General features: G+C 59.6%; 2 protein-coding genes across 27 annotated transcripts in view; one reads left to right on the plus strand and one right to left on the minus strand.

Moving 5' to 3' along the window:
* LOC103561329 (USP6 N-terminal-like protein) overlaps window positions 1-9128 on the minus strand; it is a 30054-nt gene extending 20926 nt beyond the window's left edge. For 10 of the 23 annotated variants that reach the window (XR_011524258.1, XR_011524260.1, XR_011524262.1 and 7 more), the window contains exon 1: window positions 4692-4895. The gene's annotated coding sequence lies outside the window, so the exon portion shown is untranslated. Of the gene's footprint in view, window positions 1-3923; window positions 4082-4691; window positions 4907-8774 lie in introns of those variants that run through there. The other 13 variants (XM_070565981.1, XM_070565984.1, XM_070565982.1 and 10 more) reach the window with 10 other exon arrangements.
* On the plus strand, window positions 4564-16678 carry RNH1 (ribonuclease/angiogenin inhibitor 1). Of its 4 annotated transcripts, none has more exons than XM_070565953.1 (10): window positions 4564-4772; window positions 10631-10733; window positions 12065-12235; window positions 12724-12894; window positions 13419-13589; window positions 13672-13842; window positions 14071-14241; window positions 14574-14744; window positions 16171-16341; window positions 16448-16678. In XM_070565953.1, the coding sequence occupies exons 2-10, from the start codon at window positions 10648-10650 to the stop codon at window positions 16533-16535; spliced, it is 1371 nt and encodes a 456-aa protein (XP_070422054.1). In that variant the 5' UTR covers window positions 4564-4772; window positions 10631-10647; the 3' UTR covers window positions 16536-16678. The 4 variants fall into 4 exon arrangements, with proteins under 4 accessions (XP_070422054.1, XP_070422055.1, XP_070422057.1 ...); XM_070565954.1 differs by having other exon boundaries at window positions 4613-4735; XM_070565956.1 differs by lacking the exon at window positions 4564-4772 and adding an exon at window positions 4895-5081.
* Window positions 16679-18086: the final 1408 nt, after the last annotated feature.

Consider the following 18086-nt stretch of genomic DNA (forward strand, 5'->3'; position numbering starts at 1 on the left):
AGGTAAAAACTTTCTACAAAGAAAACAAAGAGTTCATTAGTGGACTCTACCAAACGCTTAAGGAATAATTGGCACCAATATTACAAACTCTTCCAAAAGACAGAAAATGGGGAAACACTTCACAACTATGAAGCCACCACAACCTTGGTACCCAAACTACTAGAGCTGAATGCACACTCTATGACGCAGCAATTCCACCCCAGGGACACACCCAACAGAAAGGCCTGCATAGTCCAGCAAAGGACACATATGCCATGTTCACAGTGGCACTGTGGGTGACAGCGGGGACCTGGAAGTGCCTAGCTGAGCATCAGGACGGAAGGAGGAGAGAAGGCCTGTATATCTGGGCAGTAGGAGGAACACAGCACCGACAGGGAGTGGACCACTGTCCCTCTCACATAGTGCTCAGCAAAAAAAGAGAACATACAATATAATTCCACAGCTCAAAACAGGGAAAATGAGTCTATGGAATTAGAGGTCTGAAGAGCAATTATTTTAAACCTCTATGCCTTTGCACATGCCTTCCCCCATGCCCCGTGAACTCAAGTAGCTCCTATATAGAGCTGACTCGCTGGCCTCATCAAGATGACTGACCAAGGCCACCAGTGCCCACACTGCACAGCTGTGCACAGCCACTGCCTCCAGCTCCTGTGGATGGGCTGCTGTTTTGAATACCACTTCATTCCCATAGGCTAACTCAGTGTCTGACCTGAGGCCCTCGAAGGAATGTCTAATTTTTGCAGTGCCTCCATGCAGGAAGAAGAGAATGGCTGGGTGGAGACCACCATGGACTCAGGACTCCCGAAGCGTGCGCCGCCTCCTTGACTGGCCTGCGTGCTTACTGTCTGGCTGAAATCAACAACGTCAAGCCAAGAACTTCTCAGTTGTCAGGAGGAGCCCAGGAGGGTATACAAAGGTCTCCCCACACCTGCCACATTGTGAATTTCCTCCCGCCAAGTGGCGGACTCACCCATGAATCAGAGGGACAACACTCAGCTAGAAATCTCCAGTGTCAGTTAAAAAAACTATCAACTACATAACCACTCACATATGAGCCCAGGGCAGCCACTGATCAAGCTTAAGTCCCAAACACTTGCTACTACATCCTCAATGTTTTCCATTTCACCTGGGCGTTGTCTGTGAGGACCCTAAGGCTCTAAGCTTACACTATGTGCACTTTTCTGTATGTATCTTAAATTTCAATAAAAAGTTTGTTTTTTAAAAGAAATATGTTTACAAAACTAGAGCAGGACAGGGACTCCAACCTGAAGACACCGTGGGAGGCATCCCTCCCATGTCTGACTGGTCGCCCTGCAGCACCAGCGGCTCTGTGGGACAGCATCTCACAAACACGGGCTGGGGTCTCTCTCCTCAGCCCCTCACTGTATTCCTGTCTAGTGAGACCCTCTATGTTGGGACACTGTGACAGGTACTAAGGAAAAGGCAAAACCATCCAAAGGCTCTCTATTTCAGGAAACGTGTGGTCAGGTGGGGCCGGAGGAACAAGGGAGGGGGCAGGTGGGAAGGGGCAAGGAATTCCCTCCTATTAGGTGGCTGTTGGGACTGGATCAGGAAGACAAAGCACAGACCAGCATGCCACGACCTTCCAGAGGTAGGCAAGAGTGTCATGTCTGGGAGGAGGGCAATAAAGAAGTGGGGGCGGGAGGACTTCTGTACACTCCAAATCCCACATCTGGTGAACTGGGTCAGTCTAAAAACAAAGATAAGGACATAACTGGGTGAATCAGGTAAGTTAAAAAAAATAAAGACACAACTTCCAGTGAATCCCATGTGGCCCCCTCTGTGGCCAGCGTCCCGTCTGGGAGGGGTACGGCCACATGGATGGTAGAGACCTGTGTGCTTGGCTTCGTGGAGTGTCTCAAAGTTGACGAGCACCTTCCCCCACATTTTCTCACTGCTCCTCACAGCAGCCAAGTCCTCATATCTCCACAGGGTGTCACGAAGCGGCCCAAACAGCTTCAGGGCCAAACATTTATTCTGAATTGTCTTCTTCACCCTTACGAGAGTTGCAAGAAACAAATCTAAGAGGTTATGGCATAGAAAAGAATGAAATGAAAGGAGAACATTTTAGCAGCTTTCCTAAAATGTCACTCTTATGGTAGGGAAGGGAGCCAGTCCAAGAGGCAGGCCAGCAGAGGTCTTCCAGTGACCTGCGATGCACTCGAAACCTCACAGCCAGATTCTAAACCAAAAGTGCCTACTTGTTGCAGTGTACACTCCACACAAACTTAGGGCCCAGGTGCACCGAGCATTCACCTGTATCACACCCTGAATCTTCACCACCGGCATAAGGTACTTGGTGGGCCTGGTATACAGATGAAAATGACCAAGCTTAGAGGTTTGAGGGATGGGCCCCTGATCACCACAGGGCGAGAGTCACACCAGGTCAGCTGGTTCCAGGCCCTGCATCTTCCTGGTTCTCAGCCACCTCCCTTAAAGACAATCAGAAGAGCGGTTTAATAAAATGGGAAGGAACAACTCTGCCGGGCAGTCTCCTTATTTGCAAACCTCATCTGCAAAAATGTCAATTCTGAGAACTGGGGACTAGCCCACAACATGTTTGTTGAATAAGCACCCAAAATATAAGTCGCAACCTTTACGCAACAAAGTTCATAATGTTTATTCATGTGAGAACATCTCAAACCCATGCTCAGATTCCAACAAGCCTTGACTGTTGTTTCCCATTAAACAAAGAAATAAACTAAAACAAGAGATAACAAGACTAGGTCTATCTGGCACCAACACATACTCCTAAGATATCACATGAGCATCACTGTATTTCAGCAAAGGAATCAAAGGCATTGCTCATGACTACTTCTGCCTCTTCTCACAACCCAGCCTGGTACTACCTTTAGAGCATCCGTGACCACCTACCACCTTGAGGGTTGCCCCACATGCAGCTCCAGGCAGCAGGCCTACCCCTTCCTCCTCCAGGGCACCTGCTGTGGTGCTGGCCCACAGAAGGCTCTCCCAAACCGGCTGTTGAAATTAGTTTTAGAGGGCTGGCCCAGTGGTGTAGTGGTTAAGTTCACATGCTCTGCATCAGTGGCCCAGCGTTCATGGATTTGGATCCTGGGCGAGGACCTACACACCACTCATCAAGCCATGCTGTGGCAGTGTCCTGCATGCAAAATAGATGAAGATTGGCACAGATGTTGTCTCAGGGCTAATCTTCCCCAAGCAAAAGGAGCAAGACTGGCAACAGATGTTGGCTCAGGGCCAATCTTTCTCAGGAAGAAAAGAAAAATCAGTTTTAGAAAAGTTACTCAAGGTCAGTACACTACAGCTAGAGAACAGGAAAGTGAATAGTATAATTAAAAAATCAACTTCTATCAAAATTGTTAAAATGAAATTTTGGCACTTAAATAAAGAAATAAACCTTCAGGAAAAGTCCGTTTTTTCTTGAACATCCTCCCATCCCTTTTGCTCCAGCAGGAACTGACACTCCTGGGAACAGGGCTTCCCCTAAAGGCCCTCTCAAGTGTGGCTGGTTTCTCCCGTGGAGAACGGTAGCTGGCCTCCTCACTCCTTACTGCTACTTCCAGACCAGTCTTCCTCTCTTCAGTAAAACTCCCAGCTTTCAATTTTATGTCTTTCCCCGAGCACCACTTTTCAGTCCGTGGACACCAGGCCGGGCCCCTCATCAGGTAACCCTCCTAGGCCTGACCTCCCCTTCCCATGTTCCCCCCATCAGGGATTTCTGTCTGTTTTGCTCAGTGTTGAATCCCCAGCACGTACAACACGGCCCAGCACAAAGGAGCTATTGATAAATATTCATAGAATGAATGCACTTAGGTGAGCCGCTGAATTATTTCCGGCCCCTCACAGTGTCAGACGAATGAAGCACTACCCATAACTACAAACGGTGCCTTAATGAATAGCGCGGACAGCTTCTTTCTTACAACATCATGGCTATGTACACGCTCCAGCTCTACGACCAGGTCGGTGCTAGGCAAGGACTGCTATGCAGAATCTCGGAACCCAGATTTTGCTCGAAGTCACTGAACCGAGCCTCCCCGGCAGCCACGTTAATGTCACGACCAGGCGAGCTCACGTCCTCACGGCGCCCAGCGTCCGACGCCCGCCCACGGCGCGCGCCCCGCCCATGCTTCCCAGCCCAGCCGGGCCCACTGCTCCACGTGGGAGCACGGTGAACAGCCAGTCGGCCACCAAGAGCCCGCGCCAGCTCCATCCGGGGCCCCGCCCCGCCACTAGGCCACGCCCCCGAGGGCTCGGCTCCACACCCCAGCCCCTCCGCACGCCCCGCTAGGCCCGGCCCCCGCCGGTTAGGTCCCGCCCCCGCCCAGTAGGGCGCGCCCCCCTGGAGCCACGAGGCCCCGCCCCCGAGGACTCGGCCCCGCACCCCAACCGGTCCGCACGCAAGTCGCAGACTTCGCCCCGCTAGGCCCCGCCCCCGCCCAAGGCCCCGCCCCCTATGGCTCAGCCCCGCCCCCCGCCCGTCCTGACGCGACAACCAGACCTCGCCCCGCTAGGCCCCGCCCCTGCCCTAGACCCCGCCCCCTATGGCTCGGGCCCGCCCCCGCCAGACGCGACTCGGCAGCCAGACCACGCCCCGCTTGGCCCCGCCCCCGCCCTGCCGGAAGTAGGCCGTTTCCCCCCTGGTCTCCAGGCCACTGACAGTCCGTCGTCGTGTCGAGGTCAACCCTTACCGGCGCCGGCCTTGGTCGGGCCGGCTGTGGACGCACGCGGGGCGGTACTACGGCCACACTGCCCGGGGGAGAAGCCCGCTCGTGAGACGGGGCGTGGCGGGGGTGGGGGCTAAGGGGCGGGGCCGAGGGGGGCGGTCAGGCGAGGCGGGGCATGCGAGCCGGGGCAGCAGCGCCGCCCCGCGGGCGTCGGCGCGCCCCGAGGACGTCAGAGCGCCGAGAGCGCCCTCGCGCCTGCGCGCCCACGCCGGCCCGCCTCCCAGGGTACGCTGGGAGTCCCCGCGCGGAGCGCTGGTCTGCGCCTGCGTGGTCCGCGTCTTGGTGGTTTTCTGCGGCGCTGGTGTGAGGTGCGCCTTGAAACGCTGACCCATTGGCGCGCAGCAAGCTGCACAGGCAAGGACTGGCTCAGCCACACTTTATGCCCCAAATTGACTAACCCTCGACCTGTTGCCCCAAAGAATCGACCCCCTGGAAGGACAGCCCTGGCAGAGAGGAGTCGCCCACGGAGTTTTGGGGAAATGGTGGGGGTCTCGATGACGTAAGAGCGGAGATGGAAGGACACTCGCACGCGCTTCGGGTGGTCCCCACCCTCCGAGAGTGCCCGGGAAGGAGTACACCGCAGGCGGTGATGACGCGGAGCCCAGTGAGAGCTCGCGGCTGCCCCCGGTCACTCTGCCCCTGGAAGGTCACCGGACAATCCTGGGGGAGCTGGGTGGGCAGTTCACGGGGGCCAGAGAAGAACGCGACTGGGACAGCGCCTTGTGGGCCTCAGGGTCAGGATGGTCTCAGGGTTGGCCAAAATGTAAAAAGGGGGTCAGGCAGTTTGTATTATTGGCTGGCACCAGCCACGGTACCCGCGCAGGTGTGGAGACACGCGGTGCGAGACAGCTCGTGGGCTTCTGCAGCATTTCCGGAGGGCAGTTTGGCGGCGTCTTGGAACCAGGCAAGCCCCGTCTAGGATGGGTGCCAGGAAGGTAACCACGTGTTAGACGAAATGTCGGCCTGTAGAGATGGGTTGACTAAATGGAATACATTCAGACGGTGGCACAGAATGTGGCCACTAAAAGTTAGATTGTATACATATCTATTCCTAAGGGAAAAAATTTATATCAGCTCCATAATGCATTCGTTTCCTACTGCTGCTGTAACAAATTTCTACAGATTTGTTACTTTACAATTCTGGAGGTCAGAAATCTGAAATGAGCCTTAGGAGGTTAAAACCAGAGTATCCACAGGGCTGGTTCCTTCCCGAGCCTCCACGGGAAAATCCACTTCTTGGCCTTTTCCAGTTTCTAAAGGCAAGAAACTCCATCTTCAAAGGGCAGGCACCCCAACTTCGTGGTCACATGTGCTCGCTGATTTTGACCCTTTTGCCTCCCTCTTAATAACGACCCTCGTGATTACACTGGTCCTATCCAGGTAATCTAGGACAGTCTCCTCATCTTAAAATCCTTAAGTTACTCACATCCACAAAGACCCCTTTGCCATGGAAGGTAACTATTGACAGGTTTGGGGATTAGGACATGGACATCTTTGGGGGCCATTATTCTGCCTACCATTCCTAATACCTGATTTTTTATTTTTAAAAAGTGTGTATTGTGTGTACAGAGTGAGTAGGAGCAGATAAACAGATGTCAGAGCATTTGTCTCTGGAAGTGGGCATTCTAGAGCTTTTCATTTTCTTGTCTCTGTCTTCTGGTTTTTCTACAAAGAGCACGTGCTGCTCATGTGACAATCACATTGGAACGCCAGTGCACCGAGAGGCACCTCTCCACCTCTTGCCCTCTGCCTCCCTTCGTCCTCCCCACCCTCAGGCTGCAGTGGCCTCTGCCAGAAACCCAAACCTCCCTCATTTTCCTGCATCCGTCAGCTGTCTTCACTTGACAACTTGACATCTTGAACCTGCTCAGGGGGAACTCATGGGTGGGGTTGTCTGCCCCTGCGAAGCCAGTGCACTCTACAGGGCCAATTGGTGGCCTGACCCCCTTGTCCACTGGCACCCAATGAGCTACACAAGCAAGAACCAACCCCACTCGCCAGATCTGCTCCCAGCTCTCCCCCCACAATCTGTAGTGTGCTGCCCCCTGCTGGCCACAACGATTACGCCAGGTCTGCAGTGAGGGGTTTGTGAAACCACTTCAAATCCCCCTGCTGGCCGGCCACCATGGCCTCAGGCGTCGGCCACCCATGGCCTACTCATGCCTGGGAGGGCACTTACCTGACCTCTGCCCTGCTACTCCAGCACTCGTGATTCCCTTTTGTCCTGCATGGTTTTTGCTCCTTTACACTATCCACATTCTAAATACTATTAATTTTTTCCCCCTGGGGAAAGATTGGTCCTAAGCTAACATCTGTTGCCAGTCTTCCTCCTCACGCCCCCCCCCCAAAGCCCCAGTACATAGTTGTGTATAGTTGTAAGTTCTGGTTCTTTTATGTGAGCTGCTGCCACAGGATGGCTGCTGACAGATGAACCATGGCGTTCTGTGCCCAAGAACCAAACTCGGGCCACTGAAGTGGAGCGTGCTGAACTTTAACCATGAGGCCATCAGGGCTGGCTGTCTTTCAATTTGCTTTCTAATTTCGTGGGTCCCCCAGAGCCCCTCGAGGGCTACGACCTGTCCCCTGCTTGCTCACCAATGTCACCCAAATGCCTAAAACAGTTCCTGGCACACAGTAGGTGTTCAGTAAGTGCAGGTTGAATTGATGAATGCTGCGCGATTACAGCACATCAGCAGCCTGCTCTAACTTGTGCACATGGCAGCAGGACGGCTTGAAGGAACACCGCAGCCGTGTGCTGGGAGCCGGCAGACTCCCGCTGCGGGCCAGGCCGGGTGCTGACTCCCGGGGCCACCTCGTAGGTTTTCGGAGGTGGTGCTATAGGGCTGTTCTGCGTGTCTAGGAAGGTTCACAGCGTGCCCTCGGCCATCCTCCCTGTCAGCAGCGGTGTTTTAACTGGCGGGGTGCGGGTGTCATAAATTACTCAGCCCCCTCCCACTGATGGACATTAGGCTGTTTCCAGGGCACGGTTACCGTGTTGCGAAGAGACCTTCCCACCGTGTCTAAGGTCCTCCGTGAGCGTCTCCTGATCCGTACAGAGAAACGGGTGCGTGCGTGCGTGTTTCACGTGGGCCCTGTCGCGCCCCTAGAGCCAACTGACCGTCCCATCCATGTCATCACGGCCACACACGGCGTCACTCTGTCCAGTGCGACAGGGAGAGGCTCGGGGGTCTTCTGTCTGCGTGCTGCGGGGGGGGGGTAGGGTCTCGGGGTGGGGGGGGCAGGGGCGGGGCGTGGGGGGCCGGGCCTCCCCGCGGGCAGGCTTGTGCCCTGTTCAGGAGGCAGAGTTGAGAGGATCGGGGCCACAACGTGGAAAGTCACGTGGGGGCGCCGAGTTGGATCCCGGGCTCAGGGGAAAGCGGCGGGGGCTGGGCGCGCGGTCAGAGAAGCCCCGGGGCCGGGCCGAGCGGGGACAGACAGCAGCCCCGCCACCCCGGGGCCCTTGCCTCCGGAGACCGGCGGGTGGGCGAGCTCGCCACCCGCCCCTTCTCCGGGCACCATCCCAGGACGTGCCCCCGCCCCTTCCCGGGCCCCGCCCCCTGGCGTGGCTCCGCCCCGGCCCCGGCGGAAGCAGCGGCTCGGCGTCGGGTCAGCAGCAGCGGCAGCGCGAGGTGAGGTTCGGGGGTCTCGGGGCGTCCTCATGGTGTCTTCTGGGGGTCTCTCCCTGGCCTGGCGGCGTGGCGGGGGTCCCCGGGGCCAGAGCGCCCATCCCCGCCGCCCCCACGCCTCGCGGAGGTGACCGCGTCCGGGGTGGCCCGGCCGGGGGCGAGTGGGCCCCGGTTGAGGCCCCGGTTCCGATTACGAAGGTTGGGAAGGACCCGGCTTCTATCCTCCGGGCCGGTCCGGTCCTGCTGAGCGGCCCGTTCTCGCCCTGAAAGCATTAACTGGGCGCCAGTGTTCCGATCCTGGACCCTGGGGAGCAGCCCGGGCGGCGGGCCCGGTTCCCAGTGAGGCGCAGTCGTGGACCAGGGCCCCTGACCGGGGCTTGTGCGGAAGGCTGTCCGCTCGACATCTTTTGGGGGGTGTTACCTGTTTTCGTGGGGTTCTCAAAGGGATCGGTGGCCCGCTGGTTAAACGTCCTCCTAGCCCCGAGGCCCCGCCAAGGGGACACCCGAAGGTCTGCTCAGGCCTTCGAGGGGCGCTCGGTATGGGTTTCCTGTCCTTGTTAACCTCAAACCGTCTCAGGAGGGCTGGGCCCCTAACGTCAGACTGGATTCTGCGAGGGCGCAGCCTGGGGCAGCAGCATTGGGCTGAGGTCCTCGGCCCCTCCCGCCGCGGGGGTGGGCGGCGGCCGAGGTCAGCAGCCCTGAGCTCCCCCTCCTCATGCCGCTCCGGATCCCCCTCCAGCGATGCCGAGGATTCTGAGTCAGAGTTGGACTGACCACACCCTGGGCTCCCGGGGGCGGGGCAGACCCTGGTTCCTCGTGTGATGGTTGTGACTCTCGCCTGTTTCCTCGGCGGCCCTCTGCTGGACTTGCTGGGTGGCACAAGGGCCCCCTCTCTGCTCAGCAGGAGTGGAACGAGAGCCGCTTCCTGGGCTGGCCCTCCTTCCCACTCTGGACTCCCAGCCGGCTCTGGGCCCCCATCAGCATGGCTGCCGTGCCAGGCACTGACACATTCGAATGGGGCAGCGTTGTCAGGAAGCTGGGGGCTTCGGGCAGCAGGGAGCCTCACGTGGGCTTGAGTCATCCTGTTTGGCACAACCTTTCTAAAGGGCAGCTCCAATCGCATGATTTCCAGGCGGGGATCCTTTCTCTGCTCTCTGTCGCTCTTGAGTGAAACCCAGTTCCCTGCCCAGTCTCAGGGTCATGGTGCCCACAGGTTCCTCCCCTGCCGGCCCCACCTTCAGGGCCTCGGAAACACCCTTCCACAGTCAGCGCCCACGTGGGCTCTGGTAGCCCGTTTATTCAGGCTCTGAGCTCGTCCCCGCTGGGTTTCCAGGGCCTGTACCTGCTCTGGTCCAAAGGCCTTACTCTTGTCAGTCTGCCCGATGGCCTGTCTTCAGTGGCCTGGTCCCTGGGCTGACCCAGGTAGGGCAGAGGACATGCCCTGGCCTGTCCAGAGTCCCCAGCCCCCAGTAAGGGATCATGGAAGCAGGCTCCCCGAGTGGCCCCCTATGAATGCACGATCCTGAGTGCAGCCCCTGGGCCTGGGGTCCCCACCCCACCTGCTCTGTTCTGTCCAGGGTCCCTGTGGCTGGCTGCCTTGGGGAACAGTTAGCTGACCACAGCACCTGTCTCTCCTGCCCAGCTGCTTCAGGGCAGTGAGGCCTAGGCTCTTCACATCCTGGCGGGGGGTCTCTGGCTTTGTGGATGGCCTGGCCAGATGGGGCTGTGGCACTGCCTGCCCACCCAGCACAGCCCTCTTGTTCTCAGAGGGGAAAATAGGCTGAGCAGGAGGAAGGGTTTCCACAGCACTGCGCAAATGCTGCCTCAGTGCTCCCCCAACCAGGGTCTCCACACCACATCCAGGCCCAGGCTCCCCTCAACCCCTCCTTGCCCAGGCAGATGGGAGGTGGCGAGTGCAGGTCCCGGCACTCTAACGGGCAGGAGGTGCCCATGACGGCTGGTGCGGGAGGCCAGGAGGTGACTGTGGCCTCTGCTCCCACAGCCGTGTCCCCAAGCGCTGCGGTCCGTGGTGGCGTTTGCCAGGGAGCCTGGTGGGCGCAGCCTCCCTCTGCTCTCCCCCATTTTTACTCCTGGAGGCTGAGGCTGATAGAGGTGCTGGAGAAAGGGAGCACAGCAGGCCCTGACCCAGGGGGTGGCCGTGGCTTCTCCTGAAACGGGTCCTTGGGGTCCCATGTGGATGATCCCGCCGGCTGGATCTCTGGCCTGTTGGACCTTGAGAGAGTTTGGCTAGAACCTCCTCCTCTGCCTTCTGTCTAGAAAACCTTCCTCCCACCATGAACCTTGACATCCAGTGTGAGCAGCTGAGTGACGCGCGGTGGACGGAGCTGCTGCCTCTGATCCAGCAGTACGCGGTGGTCAGGTAGAAGGCATGCAGGGTCCCTGCGGGAGGTGCGGGTGGCTGGGGGTGGCAGGCGGGCTCCCTCAGCTGACACCACTAGTGGGCATGGTGTGCCCTGGAAGCACTTTACTTATGGACAGGCAGTGTAAATTTTGCATGATTTTCACGTGACAGAAAATGTTATTCTTCTCGTACTTTTGTTGAACCATTTGAAAATATAAACTCATTCCTGACCCATGCTGAGTGGGCGTATTTGGGCGGAGGCTCTGAGGGCAGGTGGGCAGAGCAGCCTGGCTCAGGGTCTCCAGCTCGTCTCCTTCCTCTGGGAATGCGGTGGCCTCACTGGGCTCTGTGGAGGCACTGCCTGTCCCACAGAGGGGCCCCTCTGCCTTTTGCCTTGCTTCCCCTGACGTCAGCGCCCCACCGCCTGGGGTACCCAGCATGGCCACTTTGACTGACTTTACCCCCTTTTCTGCCTGTGTCCTTTCCTGTGCCCGGTCCCTGCAGGGTCCCACATGGCATGTAGTGTCACCTCTCCTTGGCCCCCTCCCATCCACGATGGTCCCTGTCTCCCGCCTTGTCCTTGGCCATCTGACTCTTGAGTCTGCTTGCCCTCTGGAGAAAGTCCACCTGAGGTCTCCTTGTGCTGAGTCACACATTTTTGGCAACATAGAAATGATGTGTCCTGTCTGGCATGTCGTATTGTGGGGTGCACGATTGTGACGGCACCATGTGGTCGCCCCTGTGTCTATACAGTGTCTGCTGGCTCTCCACCATGAAGTTACTCTTTTCCCTTTGGAAGTGTAAATGTCTCGAGTGAGAGATCTCGAAGCTCTTCTCACACCTTGTTTCTGCTCAGACTCTTGCCTACTGATTTTAGCATCCATCGGGGGTCTCGCCAGAACAGTTATTACTGGGCTTTTGCCTAATTGGGGTTTTTAGTTTCTCTGTTCCTTCCACATTTATCACTTGTCATTCTGCTGGGAGCAAGAGCTGGCTTTCCTCCCCCCTGTGCTTGTTCACCGTTTCAGTCAATCGGGATGGACTTGATCCTGGGCTATCACCTAGTGCCATTGCCTGTCTCGTGGCTCAGTTGTCCATGCTGGCCGTGCCCCTCCCCAGCGCTGCCTCACAGCTGTGCCTCATGCAGCTTTGCTTTCCTTCCTAGAGGTAGAAGGAACTTTGCGCGCGTCCATATGCTGGTATCTTCTACAAAACTCACAAGAAGGTCCACACGCTTTTTCTGGTTCACTTTAAAATGTCTTGGCTGTGACCCACCTTGTTGAGTTCTTGTCTCACCGCTGGGTCACAACCTGCTGGGTGAAATGACCATCCGCGTGTCCTGTCCGTAGGCTGGACGACTGTGGCCTCACAGAGGTGCGGTGCAGGGACATCAGCTCTGCCCTCCAGGCCAACCCCTCCCTGACCGAGCTCAGCCTTCGCACCAATGAGCTGGGCGATGCCGGTGTGCACCTGGTGCTCCAGGGCCTGCAGAGCCCCACCTGCAAGATCCAGAAGCTCAGGTGAGCCTGCACAGGGACGTGTTCCCAGGTGCTCCCCCGCCCTGGGCTCGAATTTGAACCTGCCTGGGCGGTCCAGGGACGTGGAGACTTGTGGGTGGCTGCAGGAGGGGAGGAGGTCGCAGCAGGTGTCCAGGCTTTAGCCAGAGGCCCTGGAGCCTGGGGCTCCTCCCGTCTCATCCCAGGCCCTGCCCCAGCCCTGCCCCAGGCCTCTCCTCCCACCTCGTCCCAGACCCCTGCGCCTCGGGGCACTGAGGTGCATCCGAGCCCACTTACAGCCCCTCCCGTGCATTGCCTCCTGCTCTCTGTGCTCGGCCTGGAGACCCCAGAGCCCCGACTGGAGGAGGAGCAGGCGAGGCCGGGCTACGTGGTTCCCCGTGGGCATGGGTGCAGAGGTGGTGGGACTGCATCTGTCTTGCTCGCCTACTGCAGACGGAGGGGCGGCCACGCCAGGCTTGTGGGAGCCCTCCTGATGGCCAGGTGTGCTCCAGCCTCCAGAACTGCTGCCTGACGGAGGCCGGCTGTGGGGTCCTGCCCAGCGTGCTGCGCTCCGTGCACTCCCTGCGCGAGCTGCACCTCAGTGACAACCCACTGGGGGACGTGGGCCTGCAGCTGCTCTGCGAGGGGCTCCTGCATCCCCAGTGCCACCTGGAGAAGCTGCAGTGAGTGTGTGCCCTCCCTGGGGGTCCCTGAGATGCCTGCCCCACCCCCAGCCACACCCCGCCACCCTGCGCCTGCCCCGGGCAAGCCCCTCACTGCATGATGGGAACCTGCAGGTGCTTCTCCGTGACACTGGGCTCTGGCCCTCAGGGAAGAGCTGGCAGCTGGCCTGTGACCCCACACTTCAGTGTGGGGCAGCCTAGCCACCAGGAGCGTGCAGACGGGCTCAGCAACACTGGAAGGAAGCTGAGCCAGAAAGGCCCAGCTCAGGAGGCTGGGTATCTTCCTGAGTCCAGTGAACCCGGAGCTTGGGGTGGGGCTCGTGGTCAGTGAACAGTTTCCACGAGGCTCCAGGCGCTCACTGTCCAGGGAGGCAGCCTCTCAGGCACAGCTATGCTTCACTGCCCATCTGTTCTCCCGCCTCCATGGGCCTCACAGCCTGGGTGGGCGAGGAGACCCAGACAGATGCCCCCTCGGCTGGGACACTTTCCTGCAGGTGAGGGGCTGACTGCCCGCCTGTCCCCAGACTGGAGTACTGCAACCTGACTGCCGCCAGCTGCGGGCCCCTGGCTGCGGTGCTCAGGGCCAAGCAGGACTTCAAGGAGCTCACAGTGAGCAACAACGACATGGGCGAGGCCGGCGTGCGGGTGCTGTGCCAGGGCCTTGCAGAGTCAGCCTGCCAGCTGGAGACGCTCAAGTAAGTGTTGGGTGGTTGGGGGGCAGGGCGGCACTGCAGGCAGGGGTTCTCCCCAGCTCACGCGGCACCTCCTGTGCCCCAGGCTGGAGAACTGTGGCCTCACGCCAGCCAACTGCAAAGACCTGTGTGGCATTGTGGCATCCAAGGCTTCGCTGCGTGAGCTGGATCTGGGCAGCAACAAGCTGGGCGATGTGGGCATCGCTGAGCTGTGCCCTGGGCTGCTGAGCCCCAGTTCCCAGCTCAAGACCCTGTGGTGAGTTGGCCTCTGGGCATGGGGGCTGCGGGGGTCCGAATAGCTCTGCATGTGCTGTGTCACTCGCCCCGTCCCTGCTCCTTCTCAGGGCCATGGCCGTGGCCGTGGCCAGGTGGGCAAGGGGCTTGCGGGGCAGCTGGGTGAGGGGATGTCCAAGAGTGTTGCTGTGCTGCTGTCTGGCTGGCGTCCCCCTGGTGGCCCTGCAGTGACGCGCCCCCTCCCCCCCAGGCTCTGGGAGTGTGACATCACAGCAGGAGGCTGCAGAGACCTGTGCCGTGTCCTCAGGGCCAAGGAGAACCTGAAGGAGCTCAGCCTGGCAGGCAATGCACTGGGCGACGAGGGTGCCCAGCTGCTGTGCGAGAGCCTGCTGGAGCCCCGCTGCCAGCTTGAGTCCCTGTGGTGAGTGCGGGTTGGGGGCAGACTGGGCCCCTGCGGAGATCAGGACACCCGAAGCGACCCCAGCAAGGAGGGAGATGGGCCAGGAGACTGGGAGAAGGGTGCTGGGGGCCAGGCCAGCTGCCTACCAGAGGGCAAGAGGCAGGCGTGAAGAGGGGACATCAAGGCAGGTGGCTGTGAAGGGGGAAGGCACCGTTTCCTTGGAGGGCAGGGAGGATGGTGGGAGGCTGAGCTGCCCAGAAGCCAGGCAGGAGCTAGGGGGTACCATGCTCCAGTGCACGGGGCCTCCCAGGGCACCTTGGAGGCGTGGCCCCAGTCCTGGTTTGTCCCCACAGGGTGAAGTCTTGCAGCCTCACAGCTGCCTGCTGCCACCACTTTAGCACGATGCTGACGCAGAACAGGCATCTCCTGGAGCTGCAGATGAGCAGCAACAAGCTGGGGGACTCTGGCGTCCAGGAGCTCTGCCAGGGCCTGGGCCAGCCCGGCAGCACACTGCGAGTGCTCTGGTGAGCATGTGCATGAATGTACGTGCACTTGTGTGCATGCACGTGTGATGGTGTGTGCATATTGCCATGCTGGCTCGGTTCTCATCCTAAGGGGTCAGGGCAGAGGTCCCAGCCCCTGACTGGCTCGTTCTCCTTCCTCCGTGTGGGTTCCCCCGTCTCTCTAGGTTTCCTCTCTGTTTCTCTTAACTATCATCCAGCAGCTTCCAGAACGGGGCCTGGAGAAGGTGATTCTTGGAGCAGGTGTTGGGGGCAGGCTGGCGTGTGCATGTGTGCGTGTACACGTGCACGTGCTGTGGTGCCCGGCCTCTGCGCCAAGTCTCCGTCCCTGGACCTCTGCGGCATCTGCTTTGCTGTGGCCTGGGGCTCAGTGCTCTTGGCTCCTTTTCTGTGCTGCTCGTGCCCTTGACGGTCTCTCATCCCCTTTCCATTTCCTTCTGGACAGACACGCTTGGGAACGCATCGTCAGGTCTTCTCTCCACTTGCTTTTCTTTGGGTTCTTGTTCTGTGTCGTCCCCCCATCAACTCGGTCTTATTTCTGCCGTCGTGTAGCTTGTCTGTTCCCGCGTGTCCCAGGCTGTGCCTCTCGGGCACTTTCCTGGGTGCAGGCTGGAGCACAGGGCTGAGAAGGGATCAGGAGCCCGAAAGGGATCCTCCAGCTTCTGCTGCCAGGATTGTGGGGGCGCTCTGGAGCCAGGCAGGGAGGAGGCTGAGGGTCAAGGTCCCTGTAGACACAGGGCTGCCTCCGCTGCCACATGGGGCGGGGCCATCCTCCGCCTCAGAGAGGCTCCTTGGCGTTGTCTTTGCCTCGTTGTCCTGCCACCCTGGGGGCTCCTCAGCCAGTGTCACCCCGACCCTGGTGAGAGTGGGTCTGGGGACCCAGCCTTCCTCCTGTCTGGGGCCTGTATCCGTGGCCTCCCTCTGGCCTGGAAGCATTCGTGCACTCAGGCCTCCTGTGCCCTCCACCCTCTCAGCTCTCCCCTTGGTGCCCCCAGGTGGAGAGGAAGCGAGGGTGGGTGGGAGGCCTTCTGGGTGGACAGCCAGCTCCACTGTGTTCTCCTGTTGTCCCCGTGTCCTCCACACCACTCCTTCCAGAAGGCCCTCTGGTGCTCTAAGTCTAGGATATGCCCAGCTCATGTCAGCCGGCGCCCATGGTGCCCACTAAGGGGAGTTCTGTGTGCGCCTCCCATCTTCAGTGGGGACAGCTGCCCGGGGCCAGCAGTCAGTTCAGGCCAGCAGACATCACGAGAAAACCACACGCCAAGGCTGAGATTTGAGGAACAGCTCCAGCCCTGGGGATTAGCACACCATGTGCAGCGTGTTTCACGGTCTGTGGGTGTGGCTGTGGCAGCACAGGTCCAGGTCACTCTGTTGGTCAGTGGCAACCTGGGGCACCCTCTGTCCTAACTCCACCCTGCTTTCTGCCCAGGCTGGGGGACTGCGACGTGAGCAATAGTGGCTGCAGCAGCCTGGCCTCACTCCTGCTGACCAACCGCAGCCTGCGTGAGCTGGACCTAAGCAACAATGCCTTGGGGGACCCGGGCCTCCTGGAGCTGCTGCAGAGCCTCGAGCAGCCTGGCTGCGCCCTGGAGCAGCTGGTGTAAGTGACGCACTGGGTGGTGTGGCTGGGTTGCCGGCTCAAGCCGACCGGGGAGGATGGCGAGGCAGGTGGCACAAGGCCCACTCACTCCCTGCCTCCCATGCAGCCTGTATGACATCTACTGGACACAGGAGCTGGAGGACCGCCTGCAGGCCTTGGAGGAGAGCAAGCCGGGCCTGAGGCTCATCTCCTGAGGCCCCGCTCCTGACACTCCCAGATGGCCCCCTCCCTTCCCACAGGACCAGCCCCTGGCTCTAACTGAAGAGAAATGCTCAAATCAGCTTACTTCTGTGAAGAAATCTGGACACTTTATAATTATTAAAGCACTCTTTTGGCAGGAGGGTCTGTCCTTCTTCATGGGGTCCCCACAAGGCGCCTCCATATTGAGGTGCGATACTTTGTGAGCACTGTGCTGCCCAGAATCACCACAAATGTAGCAGCTTAAAACCACCTCGGGGCTCTAGCATGGGGCCTGCAGGCTGCCACTGGGCATTGGCCAGGCTTGGTTCCCAGGGGGCCACAGGCCTGGCCGGAGTTCCCATATCACTGGCAGATCCCACTCCTGCAGCTCCTGGAGGCCCCACCTAGACATCTACCTCCTCAGGGTCTGCAAGGACCAGGTCTTAGCCTGACTTCCCGTGTTCTGTCCTTGCAAGTGGCAGGAGCCTGGCTTGCCTTGGCCAGCAGTCTCTGGGGTTGTCGGTCAGCGGCTTGGCTGACAGCCTCCTATGTGGGATGGAAGGCCTGTTGAGCGGCTCCCTGGGCCATCTGCGGCTGCAGCCTCAGGCCTCTAGATTGCTGGCACCAGAATGCTCTCTCAGCAGAGCCCAGGGCCTCTGGACCGGAGGGCAGGGCCCACCCTTGAGTCTAGCTGGCTGCGTCCTGCTGTGGGTGGTCAGCATAGGGGTGACCTGCCCTGAGTGGCACAATCGAGAGGGGCCGCTGCTCGGTGTGGCGCATGGGACACTCAGCAGCTTCCCAAGGCCCTGGTACCTGGGCAGCAGCTCTGGCTCGTTGCTACAAAGCCCTCCAAGCACCCAGGGTCTTGGTTTCTCCTACGATCCCCAACTAGAAGAAACCAGGACTCCGTGGAGAAACGGGCAGCCCCGGGTTTGGGCAGGAGGTGCATAGGGTGAGGCCAAGCGTCCACTGCCAGAACCCTGTCTCCTGAGACCAGTGGGGCTGCCCAGGCACAGCTGCTGGAAGGGTTCCCCACTGCCAAGCAGAGCCAGGGGAGCAAGGGTCACCACCACTGAGGGCCAGGGAGGCAGCTGCGGCCCAGCAAGGACCATGAGCAAGGCACCACGGACACCTGCCCAGTGACCCTCGCTCATCCTGGGAGTGTGAGCCTGGGTGGGGTTGGGGGCCCTGGAAGTGGGGAGACGGGTGGCAGCCCCAACCCCAGGGATCAGCACTCGTGCAGCACCGAGAACAGAACCAGCCTCCGGGTGGGGCACTGAGGCCCCACGTCCCAACCAGCTCTGGAGCCCGCCAGCCCAGCAGAGGGCAGCCACAGGACAAGGCCTGTGCTCTCAACACCAGGGCGACGCCAGCGGCAGGCAGAGACCTCAGAGGAGCCTTGAGAGCTGGGAAAGCACCCCGGGAGACTCACAGGAACCGCCCCATGAGCAAGCGTGGCTGCATCCTGGAGCTGGCAGGTCCGGGGTGGAGGTCTTCCCTCTGCAGCCAACGCCCCGAGGTTCAGCCAGTCAGGGGACAGGACAGGCCTCTGGGTGGGGGGTACA

The sequence above is a fragment of the Equus przewalskii genome, chromosome 11 (assembly GCF_037783145.1).
Source record: "Equus przewalskii isolate Varuska chromosome 11, EquPr2, whole genome shotgun sequence".
NCBI lineage: Eukaryota > Metazoa > Chordata > Mammalia > Perissodactyla > Equidae > Equus > Equus przewalskii.